At 41.5% G+C, this 18,020-nt stretch overlaps 1 protein-coding gene across 1 annotated transcript in view; it reads left to right on the forward strand.

Moving 5' to 3' along the window:
• Positions 1-18,020, forward strand: part of dntt (deoxynucleotidyltransferase, terminal) — a 98,000-nt gene that overhangs the window by 19,383 nt on the left and 60,597 nt on the right. Inside the window, exons 4-7 of the mRNA XM_005933588.2 lie at positions 9,154-9,324; positions 13,247-13,318; positions 13,521-13,644; positions 16,219-16,351. Coding sequence (XP_005933650.1) covers positions 9,154-9,324; positions 13,247-13,318; positions 13,521-13,644; positions 16,219-16,351 — 500 coding nt within the window. The remainder of the gene's footprint in view (positions 1-9,153; positions 9,325-13,246; positions 13,319-13,520; positions 13,645-16,218; positions 16,352-18,020) is intronic.

Here is an 18,020-nt window from a genome sequence, read left to right on the forward strand (position 1 = left end):
GAACATTGATTAAAGACTTGTTCTTTGTAAAAGTCTTTGCATGTACAAGTAGAGCCACTGCATTTTGTATCACTTGAAGATGTCAAATGGCCCTTTTGGCTCGACACAGTTGTCAGGATTTTCCATTAGGTGGCAGTACCTGGTACCAGGTACTTTTTTAGTACCTATTCGGCAAGAGTTCCAAGATGAACCGAAAATGTGATGTCAGCAGACTGCATAACACCAATTGGCAAGTCAGTGGCTACACTAGAGTATCTCCTTTACAAAAATCAAAGCAACATTTTTGAAATGTGGAAACAAGAGAAATGGCTGCACAAAAACAACACCGTGATCCCCGAGTCTGACAAAAAGCCATACACCAAGCAGCAGGTATACCATCGCCATGATGTCCTCCTTTGTTGTGGTGTTTGTGTCACATAGAAATGATGTCATGCGACATTCAGCTACATTGCTATAACAACCCCTCGCACATTAAGTGTAATGGAAAACGAGTCAAGCCCCATCGAGATTCTTCAAGCAGATCTAATGGAAACTAGGTACTAATGAAAAAGGGCTAAAAGAGATTGTTTAACTGAACACTACAGTAATATAAACACGATAACACAGATGCACAAATAACTTTCTTGAGTTCCTTGCATGAAGGAAAGAGAGAAGTAGATTTTACATGTGAATCAACGCCAATCAAATATTATGCTAATATCTCAAATGCTGGACATAGCAGTTGCATGAAAAAGAAGCAAGATCCTGACTGATTTTAGGATGAAAATTCAGGATCATTGTCTCAGTTTTGTTGGTGTTTAAGACAGGGAGCCAGTTCCTAATTCGGGTAAACAGTGGACTCAGGTAGAAAACCTGAAGCTTAAAGACATATACAAGTGAATGTCATTGGCATAGAAATGTAAGAAAAACACTGAATAATGCCAAATGAAAAATGTAGAAAGAAAATAATAAAGGTCCCAGGACTGAACCTTGTGGAACTCCACATATTATGGAGGCAAAGTCAGAGAAGAACTTGTTTATCCTAAAAGAGAAAGTCCTATCAGATACACATGAAGGAAAACAGTCTAATGGAAAGTCACATACCAGCCAACCATAACCCTGTTTAGTAAAATCGTATGGCCAACAGTATCAAAGACTGTGCTGATATATGATGAATGTTATAGACCTTCAAAAGAATAGTCTCAATGAAGTACTGCTTTTGAAAACCAGACGAAATGGATACAAAATCTCCAATCTGTATAATAAGGCTCTGAATTGACTTTCTACAATTTTTTACAATAATTTGCAGACAAATGGAAATTACAAAATATGGTGAAAATTACCAATAGCGCAGGGATCAAGATTACATTTCTTTAGTAAAGGATTTACCTCAGCATGTTTAATATTGAAGGAAACACAGCCTTGCTTCAGGGAACTGTTAATAATAGACAGCAACAATGGACCAATGCTATTGAAAGTCCCGAAGGGAGGTAATTTCTCTAATGAGCATGATGAGGGTTTCATCTTGCCTATTACTGTGGTTAAGTCATTTAGTGCAATTAGAGAAAAAGAAGTAAATGATTCAGGGCCCTGAGGACCATTTTCAAGCTCAAATATATACATACATCTCCACCAATATTTAGTTAAATGTCCCTTAGAGTTGCACCTCGATCAGATACTTTTGGTAGCCATTAACAAGGGGCCTAGTAAAAAAAGTTTGGGAACCACTGGTCTATGGTGAGCTAAAGCTCAATTCGCTGTGGACAGGGATGGAGGTATTTCAGCCATTTCCAGTTCATGACTGGTTTGAGACTTAGTAGTCCCTGGGCTGTTCCTCAACATTCTACCCAATTTCCTCTCGTCTGAGGGTGACAATTTGGATCTTCTTCCAGACCTGGGAAAGGTGGTTAAACAATTAAACAACTTATAACTTTTACTTATATACAAATGTTTGAACTGATGACTTTGGTATCTGCGGTTGTTCAGAAATAGCTTCATAAGATCTTCCTTACTTATATAAATCTACAATTGGGGCGACCATGGCTCAGGGGGTTGGGAATCGCATCTGTAACCGGAAGGTCGCCGGTTCGATCCCTGGGCTCTCTGTCCTGGTCGTTGTGTCCTTGGGCAAGACACTTTACCCTACTGCCTACTGGTGTTGGCCAGAGGGGCCGATGGCGCGATATGGCAGCCTCGCTTCTGTCAGTCTGCCCCAGGGCAGCTGTGGCTACAACTGTAGCTGCCTCCACCAGTGTTGAATGGAGAGTGAATGAATAGTGGCTATTGTAAAGCGCTTTGGGTGCCTTGAAAAGCGCTATATAAATCCAATCCATTATTATTATTACAATTGCCCTTTATAGATCATCACTTTTCTTGACCTTGCTTGACCTTTGTGTACGTCGGTCCAGGGAGTTATTTTAAATAAATCCTTTTTATTCTAGCAAAGAGAATCTTCCACTTGCTGTCAATCATGGTGACTTACCAGAAGTTAATAGGTCTTGGCTGTGTCAAATTATGAGACACTGTGGAATCTTCAGCACCGCTTGTCAGAAGATTTAAACGAGTGTACGTGTATATTTAGATTAGATTAGATAGAACTTTATTAATCCCTCGGGTGGGTTCCTCTGGGAAATTCGATTTCCAAAAAAGCACAGCACCGACAGAAGTTACAGAGTTACAGAATATTATATATATATCCCACACACACACACACACACACACACACACACACACACACACACACACACACACACACACACACATATATATAAATACAGAGACAATATAAATAAAATATACGAAGGGGATAAATAGAATAAATAGGAATAAAAAATAAAAATACAAGTGAATTGCACATTTCAAGTATTGAGGTCTATTGCACTGTTGACTATTTACAAAAGTATTGCACAAAAGGTATTGCACAGTGAGGTGAAGAGGCACTACAGCTTAGTTGTTCCCCCCTCCTTTGTCCTCCTGTTTCCCCTCCCTCTCCCCTCCAGAGAGGAGTTAAACAGTCTGATGGCGTGTGGGACAAAGGAGTTTTTAAGTCTGTTAGTTCTTGTCTTGGGGAGAAGCAACCTGTCACTGAACAGACTCTTCTGGTTGTTAATGGCCGTGTGCAGAGGATGCCCATGGCATTGTCCATAATGTCCATCAGTTTCTTTAATGTCCTTTTCTCTGCCACTGTCACCAGAGTGTCCAGCTTCATGCCGACCACAGAGCCTAGCCCTCCTGATCAGTTTCTCCAGCCTGGATGAGTCCTTCTTTGCTGTGCTGCTCCCCCAGCACACCACAGCATAGAAAAGTACTCCAGCAACCACCGACTGGTAAAACATCCTCAGGAGCTTCCTGCAGATGTTAAAAGACCTCAGCCTCCTGAGGAAGTACAGTCGGCTTTGGGCTTTTTTATACAGGTGCTCTGTGTTGCATGACCAGTCCAGTTTATTGTCCACCCACAGCCCGAGGTACTTGTACTTGTTGACCACCTCCACCTCCTCCCCCTCTATCTGAACCGGCAGTGGACCTTCTCTGGACCTCCCGAAGTCCACAACCAGTTCCTTAGTCTTTGAGGTGTTGAGTTGCAGGTGGTTTGTGTGACTCCATGCGACAAAGTTCCTCACCAGACTTCTGTACTCCTCTTCCTGATCATCCCAGATACACCCCATGATGGCCGTGTCATCTGCAAACTTCTGAATGTGGCATAATTCAGAGTTGTAGCAGAAGTCAGAGGTGTACAGGGTGAAGAGAAGAGGGGACAGCACAGTTCCCTGTGGTGCTCCTGTGCTGCTGACCACTGTGTCAGACGTGATGTCCTTCAGCCTGACGTACTGTGGTCTGTCGGTGAGGTAGTCGGAGATCCAAGCCACCAGGCAGGGGTCCACCTCCATCCTGTTCAGTTTTTCCTGAAGCATACAGGGCCGGATGGTATTAAAGGCACTGGAAAAGTCAAGAAACAGGATCCTGACCGTGCCTTTTCCCCCATCCAGGTGTGAGTGGGCTCTGTGTAGGAGGTACAGGATGGCATCCTCCACTCCGACACCCGCCTTGTATGCAAACTGTAGTGGGTCCTGGGCATGTTGTACCTGTGGTCGGAGGAGGTTGAGGAAGAGCCGCTCTAGAGTCTTCATAAGATGTGACGTCAGTGCCACCGGTCGGAAGTCATTCAGCTCATTGGGCCGGTTCTTTTTGGGGACCGGGACGATGCAGGATGTCTTCCATAGGGCGGGCACTCTCCCCAGTCGCAGACTGAGGTTGAAGACTCGTTGTAGCGGCTCCCCAAGTTCAGCAGCACACGCCTTTAGCATCCTAGGACACACCTTGTCTGGGCCTGCTGCCTTTCTGGGGCGAAGCTTCCTCAGTTGTCTCCTGACCTGATCCACTGTGACACTGGGAGATGTTTGGGAGGAGGGGAGGGGGGGAGATGTCTTGCTGCTGAGAGAGGGATTGGAGGAGCGGGGTGTCATGGTGTCAGGATTTAAACCTGAATGTACTTTTGACTTCATGTGAACAATAAATTCAAACATGTAGACCCAATTTTTGTTTTTTCAAGACAATAAAAACGTGTGCTATACAACCATTCCACCCGCAAAAGTGTACAGAGGCAAAAATACAGAAAAGTACCCTCTTTGTTTTTAGCTCTGTTTTGGTCTCCACCAACTAAATATTTGGAAATATTTGGCTCTTTAGCTGCTAAATATTTTCTGATTTAAGTCGTGTTCATTTTTCCAACAATTATTGATCACTTTTTGATGCAAAATTCCTTCGACATGTTTGAAAGCTTTCTTTGAATCCTCCCTGCTTTTCATTTGATGATGAAATGAAGGAAGTCTTTTCTAACTTTTGTTTACACTTTGGATAATCTGAAGTTTACCCTGTGGATTTTATGTCAAGTCAGATTCAGGTAGCCTCAGAGCACTGTTCCACACACATCTCCTTAAACTGCTAGTAACACATCCTTCTCACTAAACACTTGCACAATACCAATGTGCCCTTTCACCTATCCAGTAACAAGCTTGCTTTTCCAATTTGTCGCATGCTGTGAGGAGAACCTAGCTTCATGTGTGTGTGTGTTTGTGTGCTGTAAAGGGTCATTCTTTTTCCATGTGCTGCAGTAAACGGGTCATTGCGTCTCCTGGGTGAGCTGGGCTAAAGTCTTGCTGCTCACTGACCTGATGCTGCATGTCTGCACAGAACTGCGGGTGATGCATTGACCTCAGATAGCGCCTTGACTAGAGGAGAGGAAATGAAGGTCTGCCCTGAGCTCTGATAACACTGAGCTGCATTAAAGTTCAGGTCTAGGATTTCAAATTCCTTACTTTTCAGTATTTGTCCTTGGAGGGGGGGTGGTGGGTGGAAGATGGATAGGCTATATGATATTAAAGCGGCATCGGCTTTTATTATTATTCTTAAACATTATTGATTCATGCACCACATAAATGGCAGTATCGCAACACATTAGAGTTAGTGTAATATGAAAAACTGACTTAAAATAACCCAGTTAAAAGCTTCTTATTAATGCTGAATTGAACAATGTAATATGAAAGGATAAATTTATGGTAGTGCATAAAAAAAGGAAAACAGAAGCATCTGTGGTCCTTTTATTACACTACACACCTCTTCACAGCACTCAGAAGTGTTGTTGATAGTGCACAGGTCAGTAAAAAGAAAGATTCCAAAAGACACAGATATTTTTTTGTGTTTTTTAAGATGCATCTCAGATGGATGCGTGAGAAATTAGAAAAAACCAATGTGCTTAGAATGAAAAACAAAGTAAAAAAAACTCCACGTGTGAATGTACTGAATAAAATATTCCTCTGTGAATGGCATGGTGTCTGCATGCATCCTTCTTTTGAAACCTGTTTTACATAGAAAACAGCTTTGCAAGAGTTTGCCAAATTATAAATGCTACATTACATATTGTCCCAACTATACTGTTACAAGCCATTCGTTATTTTTTTTTATCAAAACACACAATTTGATTTCCACCTTCCTACTTTCTCATGCAGATAACTGAAGACATTTTTTAACTAAAGTAATAACATAATTGTGACTGTAATGTAATACTGAATTTAGTAGCAATGAGTCAGATTACTTGTTGGTGACTGAATGGCTCTTTAGCAGTTAAATATTGCAATTTCTAACAACCTTGCTCGCTTTATAGAGTAATTGGTCCAAGATATCCTGAATTGAACTTCTTTCTCACATTTGACTCTTTACAAATGTGCAAGTCACTTGGTGATAAATGAATTCAAAACTACAGGGCCCTGTCTGTCAAAAATGTGCCACTTTAGTCACGTGTAACCAGATCTTTTTAAGCAAACCTGGCCCTTGCTGTGGCGAAGAGAGTACTCAAATGGACAAATTTAATTGAGCACTCCAGTTTCACTCACAGTGTGCATCAGTTCATTCAAGTCATTTGATTTGCCCTTTGTACATGCAGCTGGAAATGCATGCTGTGACATATAATAAAAGCTTTTTTTGTACAGGTAGCAGATTTGCACATTGTCTCAGTTTTGCATTACTGTCAATAGATAGACAATGACTTGATATCAAAACACAGCACTTGAGTTAGTGAGCAAGGCATTGTTTTTGGAGGTATGCACAGTAAAATAGTGACAGAACAGGGATGAGCTGAAAAACTAAACATTTTTCTTTAAACAAGGCAATTATCACATTTATATGATTTAGTAGCACATGCTTTGGGGTTTTGGCAGGAAGAATACTCAGAGGACTTCCATGCAGCAACACATTTCTATTTTGTATCTTCTGCTTCTATAAATGAGTTAATCGTGATAATTGCATCAAATAATGTTTCCTTGTCATTCTAGACAAGTTACATGATGCCTTTTTGAGCATCTTTAAAGCACACGGTGCTTTAAAGAATAATGCCATGTTGCTTCAATAAACTTATCTTATTTTTTCAGAAAAAGAGATGCATATTTAAAAGAAGAGTAATTCACACACAGTATTTTGAGTCCAGTCCCACCTGCTGCTCTTTTCACTCCTCACTGCACCAAACCTGCTGCATCTCTGAGTCTTTTGACATGTTTTATCATAACCCACACAACAGCATTGCTTGTTTTAGCTAATGAATGACTGCAATAATGATGATGGTCCAACTTTCCTGTGGTGACATGTTTTCCTCTGCTTGGTTCCGCAACGGTAGCCCATCACTTCAAACTGTGAAGCGGTCCAGCTGAACATGGTGCCAAATGTACTGCTGCGTGCCAGTTTACTCCAATATTAGAAAGTGTGACACTTGTTTCATGAGCTCTTTTCTCTCTCTCGTCATTCTGTTAATGTTAATTAAAGGCTTAAATCTTGAGTGTGACTGATGTAGATCAAGTGTATTTTTCCTTTTCCACCTTTTCTTTCCCTTTTTTTTTAAAACCACTATAGAGTTTCTGAGAGATTGAACCAATATAAATAATACTAATAATAATAATGAATGGCTATTTGGGATTTAGCAATGACTGTACCACCATGTGGCCATTTATTAACCACTTTCTAAGCTTTTTGAGTTAAGACGCCACAAAAAAAAAAAAAAAAAATCTTAAAGCACACGCATGAGCTTAAGTACTATTGCTACAGTCAGACGAGGCACCCTATTAGTTTTAAGTAAATTATATGTTGCACAGCAGTATTTGGAAGATCTGTTTCGTTTCACTTTTTCTTTCTTTATGTAGTGGCAATTCAAAACATTTCCCTCAAGGTACATTAAATGACAAAGTAAAGACCCTACAATACTAAAGAAAGCTGTACAATCAAACGATCCCCTATGAGGATCACTTGATGACAGTAGAAAGGAAAAACTCCCTTTTATCAGGAAGAGATCTCGAACAGCACCAAGAGTCACGAAGAGTCAGACATCTGCAGCCACTGGTTGGCGGGTGATGGGAAAGAGAAGTGAGCCTTGTTAATGACACACCGTTTATAAATACAGATATAATGACTATGATTATGATTATTACTAGCGGTGATGTAATAGCACTGATAGCTGTATATGGTGTAACTATGTATAGGAACAGATGGATAAAAATAACTGTATCTATAAATGCACTATTATGGATGAGTAATGATAAACAAATGATGAGTTAAGCACATATTTAAAGTGCTACCCTTTCACTCTCGTCAGTAATTGTTTCATTAACGTCTCTGTAACTGTAGCAAGATGATTAAGATTTCCTAATAAAGTGACCAGGTAGTGTATTTTACTTTTATGAAATCATATAGGGCACTTATTACTTTTTCTGTCAGTTAATTTGAGCATTTTTCCTGGAAAAACAATAAACAGCTTGTTGATAAAATGTCAGAAAAGTGCTGGGAACAGAGTTGTTTTGGTTCTGTATAATTAAGGGTGCAAAACTGAACTGTGCTCGGTTTCTGTCGTACAAAGTCGCCAATTATGGCATTAGAGTACTGTTGTTCCTTAAACAATTACCAGATTTTTTTTTAAAACAGCTGTTAATAGTTTGTCTGTCTTTAAAGTGGATATGGCAAACTTGAACATGTACAGTATATTTACCCATCATTTATGCACGTGCCTGCATCAGCCTTGTTTCCTGTGTCTGCGAACAATCCTCATGAGTAAAAAACAAAACAAAAAAAAAGACAACAAGATGAAAAACACTCATAGCCTCTTGATCAATTTGATTTTTAATGATGAAATAATGATTAAAGCAGCTTCTGATTTCAAAATTAGAGAGCTGTAAATGTGGTAGATTCTTCCTTTCTGTCAATCCAGGGTCCAAAAATCCTACCTTTGTACAGAGAAAGTCTGTGGCTTGCCCCATGGGAGGCTGTGGTAAACAAGTGGAAAATAACAGGCTCCTGTCTGGTGTTTGCCAGCCTCTAATGTCTCTGTCCAGTCATCTAGAAGAAAAACAACATGCAGCAGGTTTCTACTGTACAGGGACGGTGACAGGGACAGGAGCAGAGACAGCCAGTACTGATAGAGGATGGGGGGGAGGAAACCTCTCTCTTTGTCTGGTTTCCTTCTACGGGTCAATGCATCTCGCATGTGAATGCACACCTGACATATTTTTACTTGGCTTCTCTTTTTCTTCTCAGTTTTCTCTTCCTTCATTTGCAACAATTTTGCCTTGTTATGCTTTTTAATCTACATCCTTTAGGTGTGCATAAGATCTGCTTTCTTAATTATTCCTTCACCTGCAGGATGCATTTGAAGTGCTGGCAGAGAGCCATGAATTCAATGACATGGAGGGTCCGTGCTTGGCCTTCAGGAGGGCTGCATCTGTGCTGAAGAGTCTGCCCTGGACGGTGCAGAATTTACGGGTCACAGAAGACCTGCCCTGCCTGGGGGAACACTCTATGTGTGTCATAGAGGTAAGGCCCAGTTTCACTTAATCCACAGCAGTCCAGTTAATAGCCAATGGATTTTCCCTCTGTATTTTGGTTCTGGTGTCATGTGTCACTTAAAAATGAAATATAATGAAATGTCAAATGCCCTGAAAACTGAAACTGTTGCCCTCATTTTATCGTCTGGGTTGGATTTTCTGACAACACGTCTTTTGAATGCAACGTCGCAAAATCAAAGCTTTCAGATTAGGTGTGCAAACCATAACTCACGCAACTTCCCGGACCCTATTTATGCAGTTGTGCAATGATCTAAAATAATTTGCTGCCATGAAGATACAGTTTAGTATTTTGGAAACACGCTTGGAAGACGTCGGCGATGATTCGAAACACGCAGCATGTGATTTATGAGCTAAAGCACTCGAAACCAATGGCCATTATTAATATTTATGCTTATGTGATATGAAGTGACAGAATTAACTAACACCAGCGTAAAATATTGACACTGATTGATCCTTTGCACTAGCAAATAAGGGATCAATAAAGCCATTTGTTTAAAACACCTAATTGAGTAGCGCATGTTGGCAACGGCCTCAAATGATTTCACTTCAAATACGATACGTTTTCACAACTATTACTACTCGTATTTTTTGCTCCTCTGCAAAGGAAGGCAAGAAAAAACCCAAGAATTTACTGCAGTGAACAAGACCGTGACCAACCCTCTGCATGGCCAATAGACTGTTTACATATTGACAATATCCCCACGGACCTGTGTGTGGGGGATTGACAGTAGTTAGGCTCTAAGCCTTTGAACTGTATAACACACGTGATCACTAAGTCCTTGTGAACGTGAAGCGACATCAGCTCACTGATGATGAGGACGAAAGCGTCGGCATTTCTTTTCCCTAATTGCAAACTTTCCAGGTTGAGTAGTTTGCCATAAATTCAATACATGGACGTGTTTTGGGGTTTGACATTACATTACTGTAAAATTAATGTTTTACCAAATGTCACCTCTGTAAACACCAGGCTCTGAAATAAATCAAAATAAAATAAAGTAAGATGCAGCACATAACGGGGAGGGGGTGTAATTTCAGTGCCGATTGATGAGGACCCGTTCGATAAATCACTATCTTTATTAATGTGCTGCTGGAAATAGTTTCCAACGAATGAACTTCTCCAGCTTCATTAGATTAAAATTCACATTAAGAAAAAAAGACACACATCAAGAGATGGACAAATACAAAACCTGGCAAAAGCCACTCCTCATTACCTCCGCCGAGGAGGTTATATTTTTGGTTGCGTACGTGCGTGTCATTCTGTCTGTAAACACGATAGCTTGAAAAGTTTGGAATGAATTCAGGTCAAACGTTGTAGTGGTGTCATGTTTACAATCTATTAAATCTGGCTATGCCCACCAAGGTCTTCAAAGTCAACTTAATGGTTTAGTGGTTTGAAATGGACAAAAAGCCTTATAACTATGATTCTTGCAGTGTGCGTGTATTGTCAACATGTAGAAAGTACTATATAAATATAAAAGATTTAATATCACTATGACTTGACCTCTCCTTCAAGGTCAATAGATTGAATTGAAGGTCAAAGTGATAATATTGCTATATAGAGCTATTTAAAACTGTGATCTCCAAACCTACAGTCTGAAATGCAAAGAAAATCTAATTTGAATTCCTCCATAAGACCTGTTGCCAACAATTGCCATTCCACTGCATGTGTGATGTCACATCCCTCAGCCTTTTCAGCCTGTTTCCCTTCCTTAAGATCACCATTTCTGGTGAGGCTTCAGTGAACAGTAGCTGGATCAGCTGAAGGGCCAGTTGGATCTCACAGGTGCTGTGTCAGGTCTTTTCTGTTCATCTGCTGTAGTTTGTTTTTCAGACCTGCACCTTATCGTTTACCCTCTGCTTGTCCATTCTCCTCAGTTTTCTTTTTCTTAATGTCCACATTTCTTATTGTGGACATTAAGAAATGAGGGATGGCTCAAGACCTTTGCACAGCGCTGTGTATTATTTCAGAAGGTTTTATTCCCTTTTTGTACGTATGTAGTGAGATCAGATGATCTGGTGGGGGATTCTTTGTGAGCAAAGTATCCCGACCCACCGTCTGTCCGAACCATTTGCTTGCGAGGGGCAGCGAATCAGAAAAAAAGTTAACTTAAAGGCTGATGAAAGGAAGTTAAAATGTCTGTTGAGAGGCTGCACCAAGGCACAGCAAATGTTTAATAAGGACTGTGAATCATGCAAAGCGTCTGCGGTGGAGTTCAAGAGCAAAATATGGAGTTAAAAATGAATATAATAGGCCCACTTTAAATAAGGAGGCATTGATGTGACAGAAGTAGTTTAAACAGGCTGGCTCTATTGTATATGACGCATTCCATTACTTAGAAATAGTTTTTTTTCCTCTGTGCTAGCAAGAAGAATGTAGCTGAATCAGTAACCATCTGCACACATAAGCCTTTCTGGAGGAGATTCTCAATGCTGAGTTCAGTCTCTAAGAAATATATGAAAGAAAGACGTACAGACCTATGAATAAAAACTTTGCTGCACACACGCAGCACACGTTGATGGGTATCAGACAAATATATTTTGTCTCTGAGACAAAAAAAAAAGTCTTATTGGGTCACTACATCTCCACATCTACACTCGAGCTCAGGGCAGGAATCATGGCAGGTTGTCAGGGAAAGTGCGGATGCTCGCTCTGAGAGAACGCCAGGTCCCTGTAGGATAACAAGGTGAGCTCAGCAACCCGGCTCTCTCTGACACGTTAAACCTAACATACACGCTGCGCGACTCACAGCGCGTTTCCGAATCTGTCAAAGCTGTCAGCGCCGAGTCAGATTCATTAAACAAAATAGCATAAATGTCCCGGGGAGACCAAATTAGACTGCCTGTAAGTGACCTCTCCTTCTTGTTCTCCTTGCACAATTCAGACGCACGCCTTTCGCTGGGGTTGTCTCTTTGAACAGTTTGCTGCTCAAAACACCAAAAATGACATGACACAAAAAACAAAGTGAAACCAAACAGAGTGAAAACAAAATGCTTGATGTGCCTGTGAACATCGGAGCGACACTCTGTCAGCAGCGACTGAACTGCTCACTGCTGACTGAACATCCAAAGTGGGGAAAATATATAAACCTACTGACATGAAAGTCTGGGAGCACTGAGGCAGAGTTGGGGGATGAATAGTCAGTATATGTGTTTGCTGTATGTGTGTGTGTGTGTTTGTCTGAGAGAGGGAGAGGAGCCGTGCATGTAAAGAAGTGTGTCTTTCCCGGAGCGGGGAGTATGTTGAAGCATTATCCGTGCGTTTTGAGGTTGGCCTTAGCTGGGGGCTTGAAAAGCAGAGGTGGACGGGTGGATGCATCACTGAGCAGTGAAGGCTGCTTCAAACTGCATTGTACTCACAGTGTGGATGTTAGGTTCACTGGCTCACCGATACAGGCTGTCATCCATTCATGCACAAGCTCAAAATGCACACGGATACTTATCCCAGAGCAAAAGCATGCAGGCTCATTTCCCCCTGGCCGATATTAACCAGATAGCTGCTACCTGATTCTTCCCATAATGAAGACAGTTAAAATGTGACCAGCAAAATTGGCGGCACTCTCGCTGAGAGACGCAGGCAATTAAATGCAGAACAAAGCGGTTTTGGAGCAAACAACAGAATCTGGGGGGAAACATTACCTTGGGGATTTTTTATGATTGCCATAAAACAGGTATTAATCCCAGGTTTCGCAACAACAAAGTCGTTATTTGTCGAAAGGAAAAGAAATGGAAATAAGGACGCCTGATATAAGTGGATGGTTTCTCAAATAAGCAGCGATTTGGGGCCCATTTGTTAATAGCCGGCTGGGGGGGAACCCAGGGGAAAACACGCCGATGCTGACACAGACATTGCTTTCCTTGATGATAATATCATCCGCCTTTGTGTTTTGCAGGAGATCCTTCAACACGGCCGTTCGTTTGAAGTCGAGAAAATACTCTCGGATGAAAGGTATCAAATACTAAAGGTCAGTGGATGAATAACAACTCAGTCGATGGCTCGCTTTCTCCATTCTGGAGCTTTTAACTCGCTGTGAAAATGATGCGCTCTGTTGCTCCCTCTTAAGGACTCGGAGCTCTTGGAAACTTTGAATGCTTACCTCTTCTCAGAAGAACCTGTCATTTCAGAGCATGTCTCCTTGATTACATACTTACCTCGTTTCCTGCCAGCTGTTCACAAGTGTGTTTGGGGTTGGACCTAAGACAGCTGAGAAGTGGTACCGCAGAGGGCTGCGCTCATTCAGCGACGTTCTGGCGGAGCCCGGCATTCATCTCAACCGGATGCAACAAAGTGGTACATCAACATCTCACCATCCTCGCTCCGCCACTTTACAAATTATAGAGGAAAATTTTCAAGTCGAGCTCGCTTCCAAGAGAGACTCAAAGGCCTAATTGTTAAATCCCTGCGGGGGGTGGGGCTGCATGTCGTTTGGGACTTTATTTGTGCCTTTTTTTTGTTTACTCCCAAAGGATGTGAGCCTCTAGCGGTAATGTGTTTTCTCTAAAGTGAGATATGATCAGCAGGGAGTTTACTGTAAAAAAAAACCACAACAGGAGAGTTTTTCTTACAAAAAAACAACAACAACCTAAATCAATAAGTAGTGACTCTGAAGGGGAGGCATGGTGCAGACGTCTCACCACTCAGTCGCGCCAGAGCGGGCCATCGAATTAAGTTGGTGCTAAGATTTTTTCAACAATTTACAGCCCACGGCCACAAGAGTGGCTCTGTGAGGCTAAAAGAAAAGCAAACTGGCCAAAAGCTGAAAATTCATTTTTCATTTGTGGTAGTTATTAGTTGTTTTTGAGCCATTCTACAAAGATGCTTTTTCTGAAGGTGAGATATTTCATGCATTTATGCACAGAGGATGATTCTGAATGCGAGGACGCCCTGCTTTTGTTCGTAGCTCCAACAGCAGCTCAGATTCTTTACTTCTCCTGTGAAATACTTCATGGATTGACGCTTCGTCTTGTCTTGGTTTTCATAAAGCGCAGATGATGTGTTCTAAACAGTTTAACTTCACCTCCAGCAACTGTCGCCAGTCCGGTATTTGTGGTATACGACAGCATAAATTTTAGCATATACCCCCACCTCCCCTCAATATTTATTCTGTCCACTGGTTTGGCTCGTTTGGCTTTTGAGTGAAATTACAACCGAGAGCATGTCACACATTATTGAGATGAACAACTCTTTTATGCCACTTAAAAATCAGCAAGCACGCAGCTGGGAGACACCGCTCCATCCTGCTGCTCACTTTGCAATTTACAACAACGTTTTTTTACGGCGCGCAGATGTGTGTTGTTGTGAGGATTTGCCGTGCTCTTCACACGATGAGGCCTCTCATTTATGATGAAAAAAACAGATAAAGCATCCAGGTTTTCCATGAAGGAGATAACATACACTTATTTGACCTCTAGTACTAGTAAGAGCTGTGAAATGAGCAAATTATTAGATGCTTCTGGTATTAGCGATCACACGAGGTCCCCTGGTAATTAAATATCTTGTGAATCTCCATCGTTGTGTTAGAAAGCTAGCATTTGCTAATTAACACACAGAGCGCAGGTTTGTGTGGCCTTAGATGTTTTTCAGTTCAGGTGGAGCGCTCTTTTCTCGTGTGCTTCTACGACATGCCGTGACATGAACTCGGAGCCTCCGTGCAAATTTTCCGTGAGCCGTTGTCATTAATCTCAAATTCATTGTTTATTTTTGTCGGAGGAGTTTCTGACTACGAAACGCAGATTTGATGGATGCTTCACTCACAAGTGGGAGCTGAGGTCGGCCGAGGCTGATGAGAACGTCATTAATTTCTGCGGTCATAAACCGAAGTGCTCGGCGTAAAGTTTAAAATGATGACCTGATGAAAATCGAGGGCCCGCAACAAATATAACAATCCACAGAGATGAAACCCACAAATGTGAACCTGTTTGTGGTGCTAAAGGAAAAAGTTTGCTTAGGCTTCATGCTTAAGAAACCATAAACAGACAGAATTAAAGGTGTTTGGAGTGCCTCTCTAAAAAATATAAAAGAAACAGATGTGATCAAATGTGAAAGGAATATGTGAGTGAGAAATATGAAGAAATATACCAAGACAGAAGCAGCCAGACATGCAGATAGCATCAGCTTTCGACAGTGACATATACCCCACAGTGCTCTCACATATGAAAAACAAAATACTGATATTCAGCTTTTCATTCGTCTGCATCATTTCTCTGCTTCTTCTGCTGCTTGGAGTGTAGCTGGATGGTAATTCAAAACACTGTACTGCATCGCTCGCAGGTTTCCATTCACTTTCAAACTCCGTCCCATAATGTATTGCGCTGACAGACACCTTCATCAAACTGGTCGTAATCGATCACTTGGAACACTGCGGTGTCGACTCCGTGCGGAGAAATACCGTGTGAGTTTTTGACGTGGAAAATTTGTCTGAACCCTGAACCCTCCGTCGTGCTCGACGAGTCTTGAAAAAGAGCAGAAACACGAATAACCCCATTTAATTTACTTCATTAGAAGCAGAAATATCATTAAAGGTTTTCTAATTAATTGTTGGGGGAAGCTCCATTCTTCGGTGGGGGACAAAAAAAGAAATGGATAATGAATGCTTTTCATGTAACACAAAGACAGAGGAACATACAAATCAATGAGATACCGATTGATCCACGAATTATAATTTTTGCACCGTTTCTGCGCTCGCTGCAGTCGTTTTGTGTCTGCAGCGGTCGAACACCGGCGGCCGTCTTCTATCAGCCAGGAGAACACATCCCATTTTTACCTTACCTTTAATTCACTCTGACTCTCCAGTTCCCCGGAGCAAATGGCTATGATTGATGGCTGGCTTCCAGACTAATAACCACGTGGTCTTTTTCCCTGCAGGTTTTCTGCATTATGGAGACATCTCCAGGGCTGTCAGTAAAGCAGAGGCCCAAGCCCTGGGGAACATTATTGACGAAGCTGTCCGTGCGATCACACCGGACGCCATACTCACACTGACAGGTGGCTTTCGCAGGTACAAGACTTGTCTCCTCCTTTCAGTGTTGATATTTGAAGATGAAATACAACGGCACCTTCAGTCTTTCCTCGCCCCTCCCCATCCCCCATTATTGTTCTGTTCATATTATACACAGGGAAAGCAAAGACATTAGCAAAGCCTCAAGAGGTCTGCTTGATTCCCAGGTGGATCTTATTACTGTTATTATTATTATTATCTGATATCAGAGCATAGAAGTCACAGAGTGAGTGTCTGGGTAGAAGCGTCAGAGCCGCTGGTGTCTAATTGCATCTTGCAGTTTTCGAGAGTTCTTAGACAAAACGGATTAATTTGACATTTACCACCGCAGAATATTCCCCATCTCACGCCTTTGTTCTTGACAGTAAAACAGAACGCCAGATAGCACGGGTTACTAACGTTTTGCATTTACATTAAGATGCTAAAGTGCATTACATTTGTCAGTCTCAGAGTGCACAGTCAGTGCGCTTGTAAAGCTACCTGCTGAGTGCCACTGTTCGCTCGCAGCCGGTGCCTCCCTCCATTGGCACGTCTTTGTGGTGCTGTTTCATTTATTTATTTATTTGTTTATTTTGTTATGCGCAGTGCTTTGTGGCTCAGTAAGTGTGGAGCACTCCGCTCTGTGGTGTTGTAAAAATCCAGCCGTAACCAGTGGCGTGTGAGGTAAATAATTCAAAAGCAGTCTGGCAGTAAGGACGGGCGCTTGCCTCTCTACAGGGGTAACAGAGCTGCCGCGGCTTTGCTGATGGTCTTTAATAGTGTCTGGGCTGCAAACATCACATGTTACTGGAGTTATTCCTGCTCCCTTAAAACCTTATTAAAGTTTTCCTTTTCTGCATTTGCTGTATTCTGTTTGTCAGAGTTTGGTAGAAAATTACTATACTCTAACTTTTATAACGGGGAAAAAAAGTCACTTTAGCTACAGGACCGGTATCGTGGCATTATCTCACATTTGTCAGGTGTAGCCAAAGGCTTTGCAAATTCAACACACTTTGTAATATACAACACCGATTTACATGCTGATCCTTACAGCATACTAGCTTGGCAGCAAATGTGCATGAAATCAGAGTACTTCACTATTTTATACTAGGAGGAAATATTTGCAGCACCAGATGCCGACTGCAACTCCAGAATGACACAATTGTCTAAACAAAGAGACAGCATGGTGCTTTTCCTGAAATCTGTTTCTTACCTCAAGCCGTTTAACCCACGTCCACTGTTCATTTTGATTTCTCTTGCTGTGAGCATTTTCTTTGCGCATTGCAAAAAAAAAGAATTGTAAATCAACAGCCAAACCCTAAAATCATTTTGTAGGCCATACGCATGTCCCTTCATGGATTTTTAGACCAGTGTTGAGACTGTAAATGAAATCTATTTTATTTGCAGTTCTTGTAGACCAAGCAGAGGTTGATACAAAGTAACCTTTAACACTCAAACTAGCAGACAAGGACGCCTTTATCAAAGAAATACCTGCTGCCTACACGAATCACACGAGTGTTTTATTAAAAATCACCTGTGAAAAATATGATATATACACTCAGTGGGCACTTTATTAGGGATGGCTTAACTTCATTTTATTAAGGAAATGGTATTATTTCTCTGCTCAAAACATACATTACATAAAAAACAAAACTATCCAAATGTACCTAGCCCTCTGATTACCCCCCCC

Source organism: Haplochromis burtoni, unplaced genomic scaffold, assembly GCF_018398535.1.
Source record: "Haplochromis burtoni strain Fernald_Lab_line unplaced genomic scaffold, NCSU_Asbu1 Contig_170, whole genome shotgun sequence".
In the NCBI taxonomy this organism is placed as follows: domain Eukaryota; kingdom Metazoa; phylum Chordata; class Actinopteri; order Cichliformes; family Cichlidae; genus Haplochromis; species Haplochromis burtoni.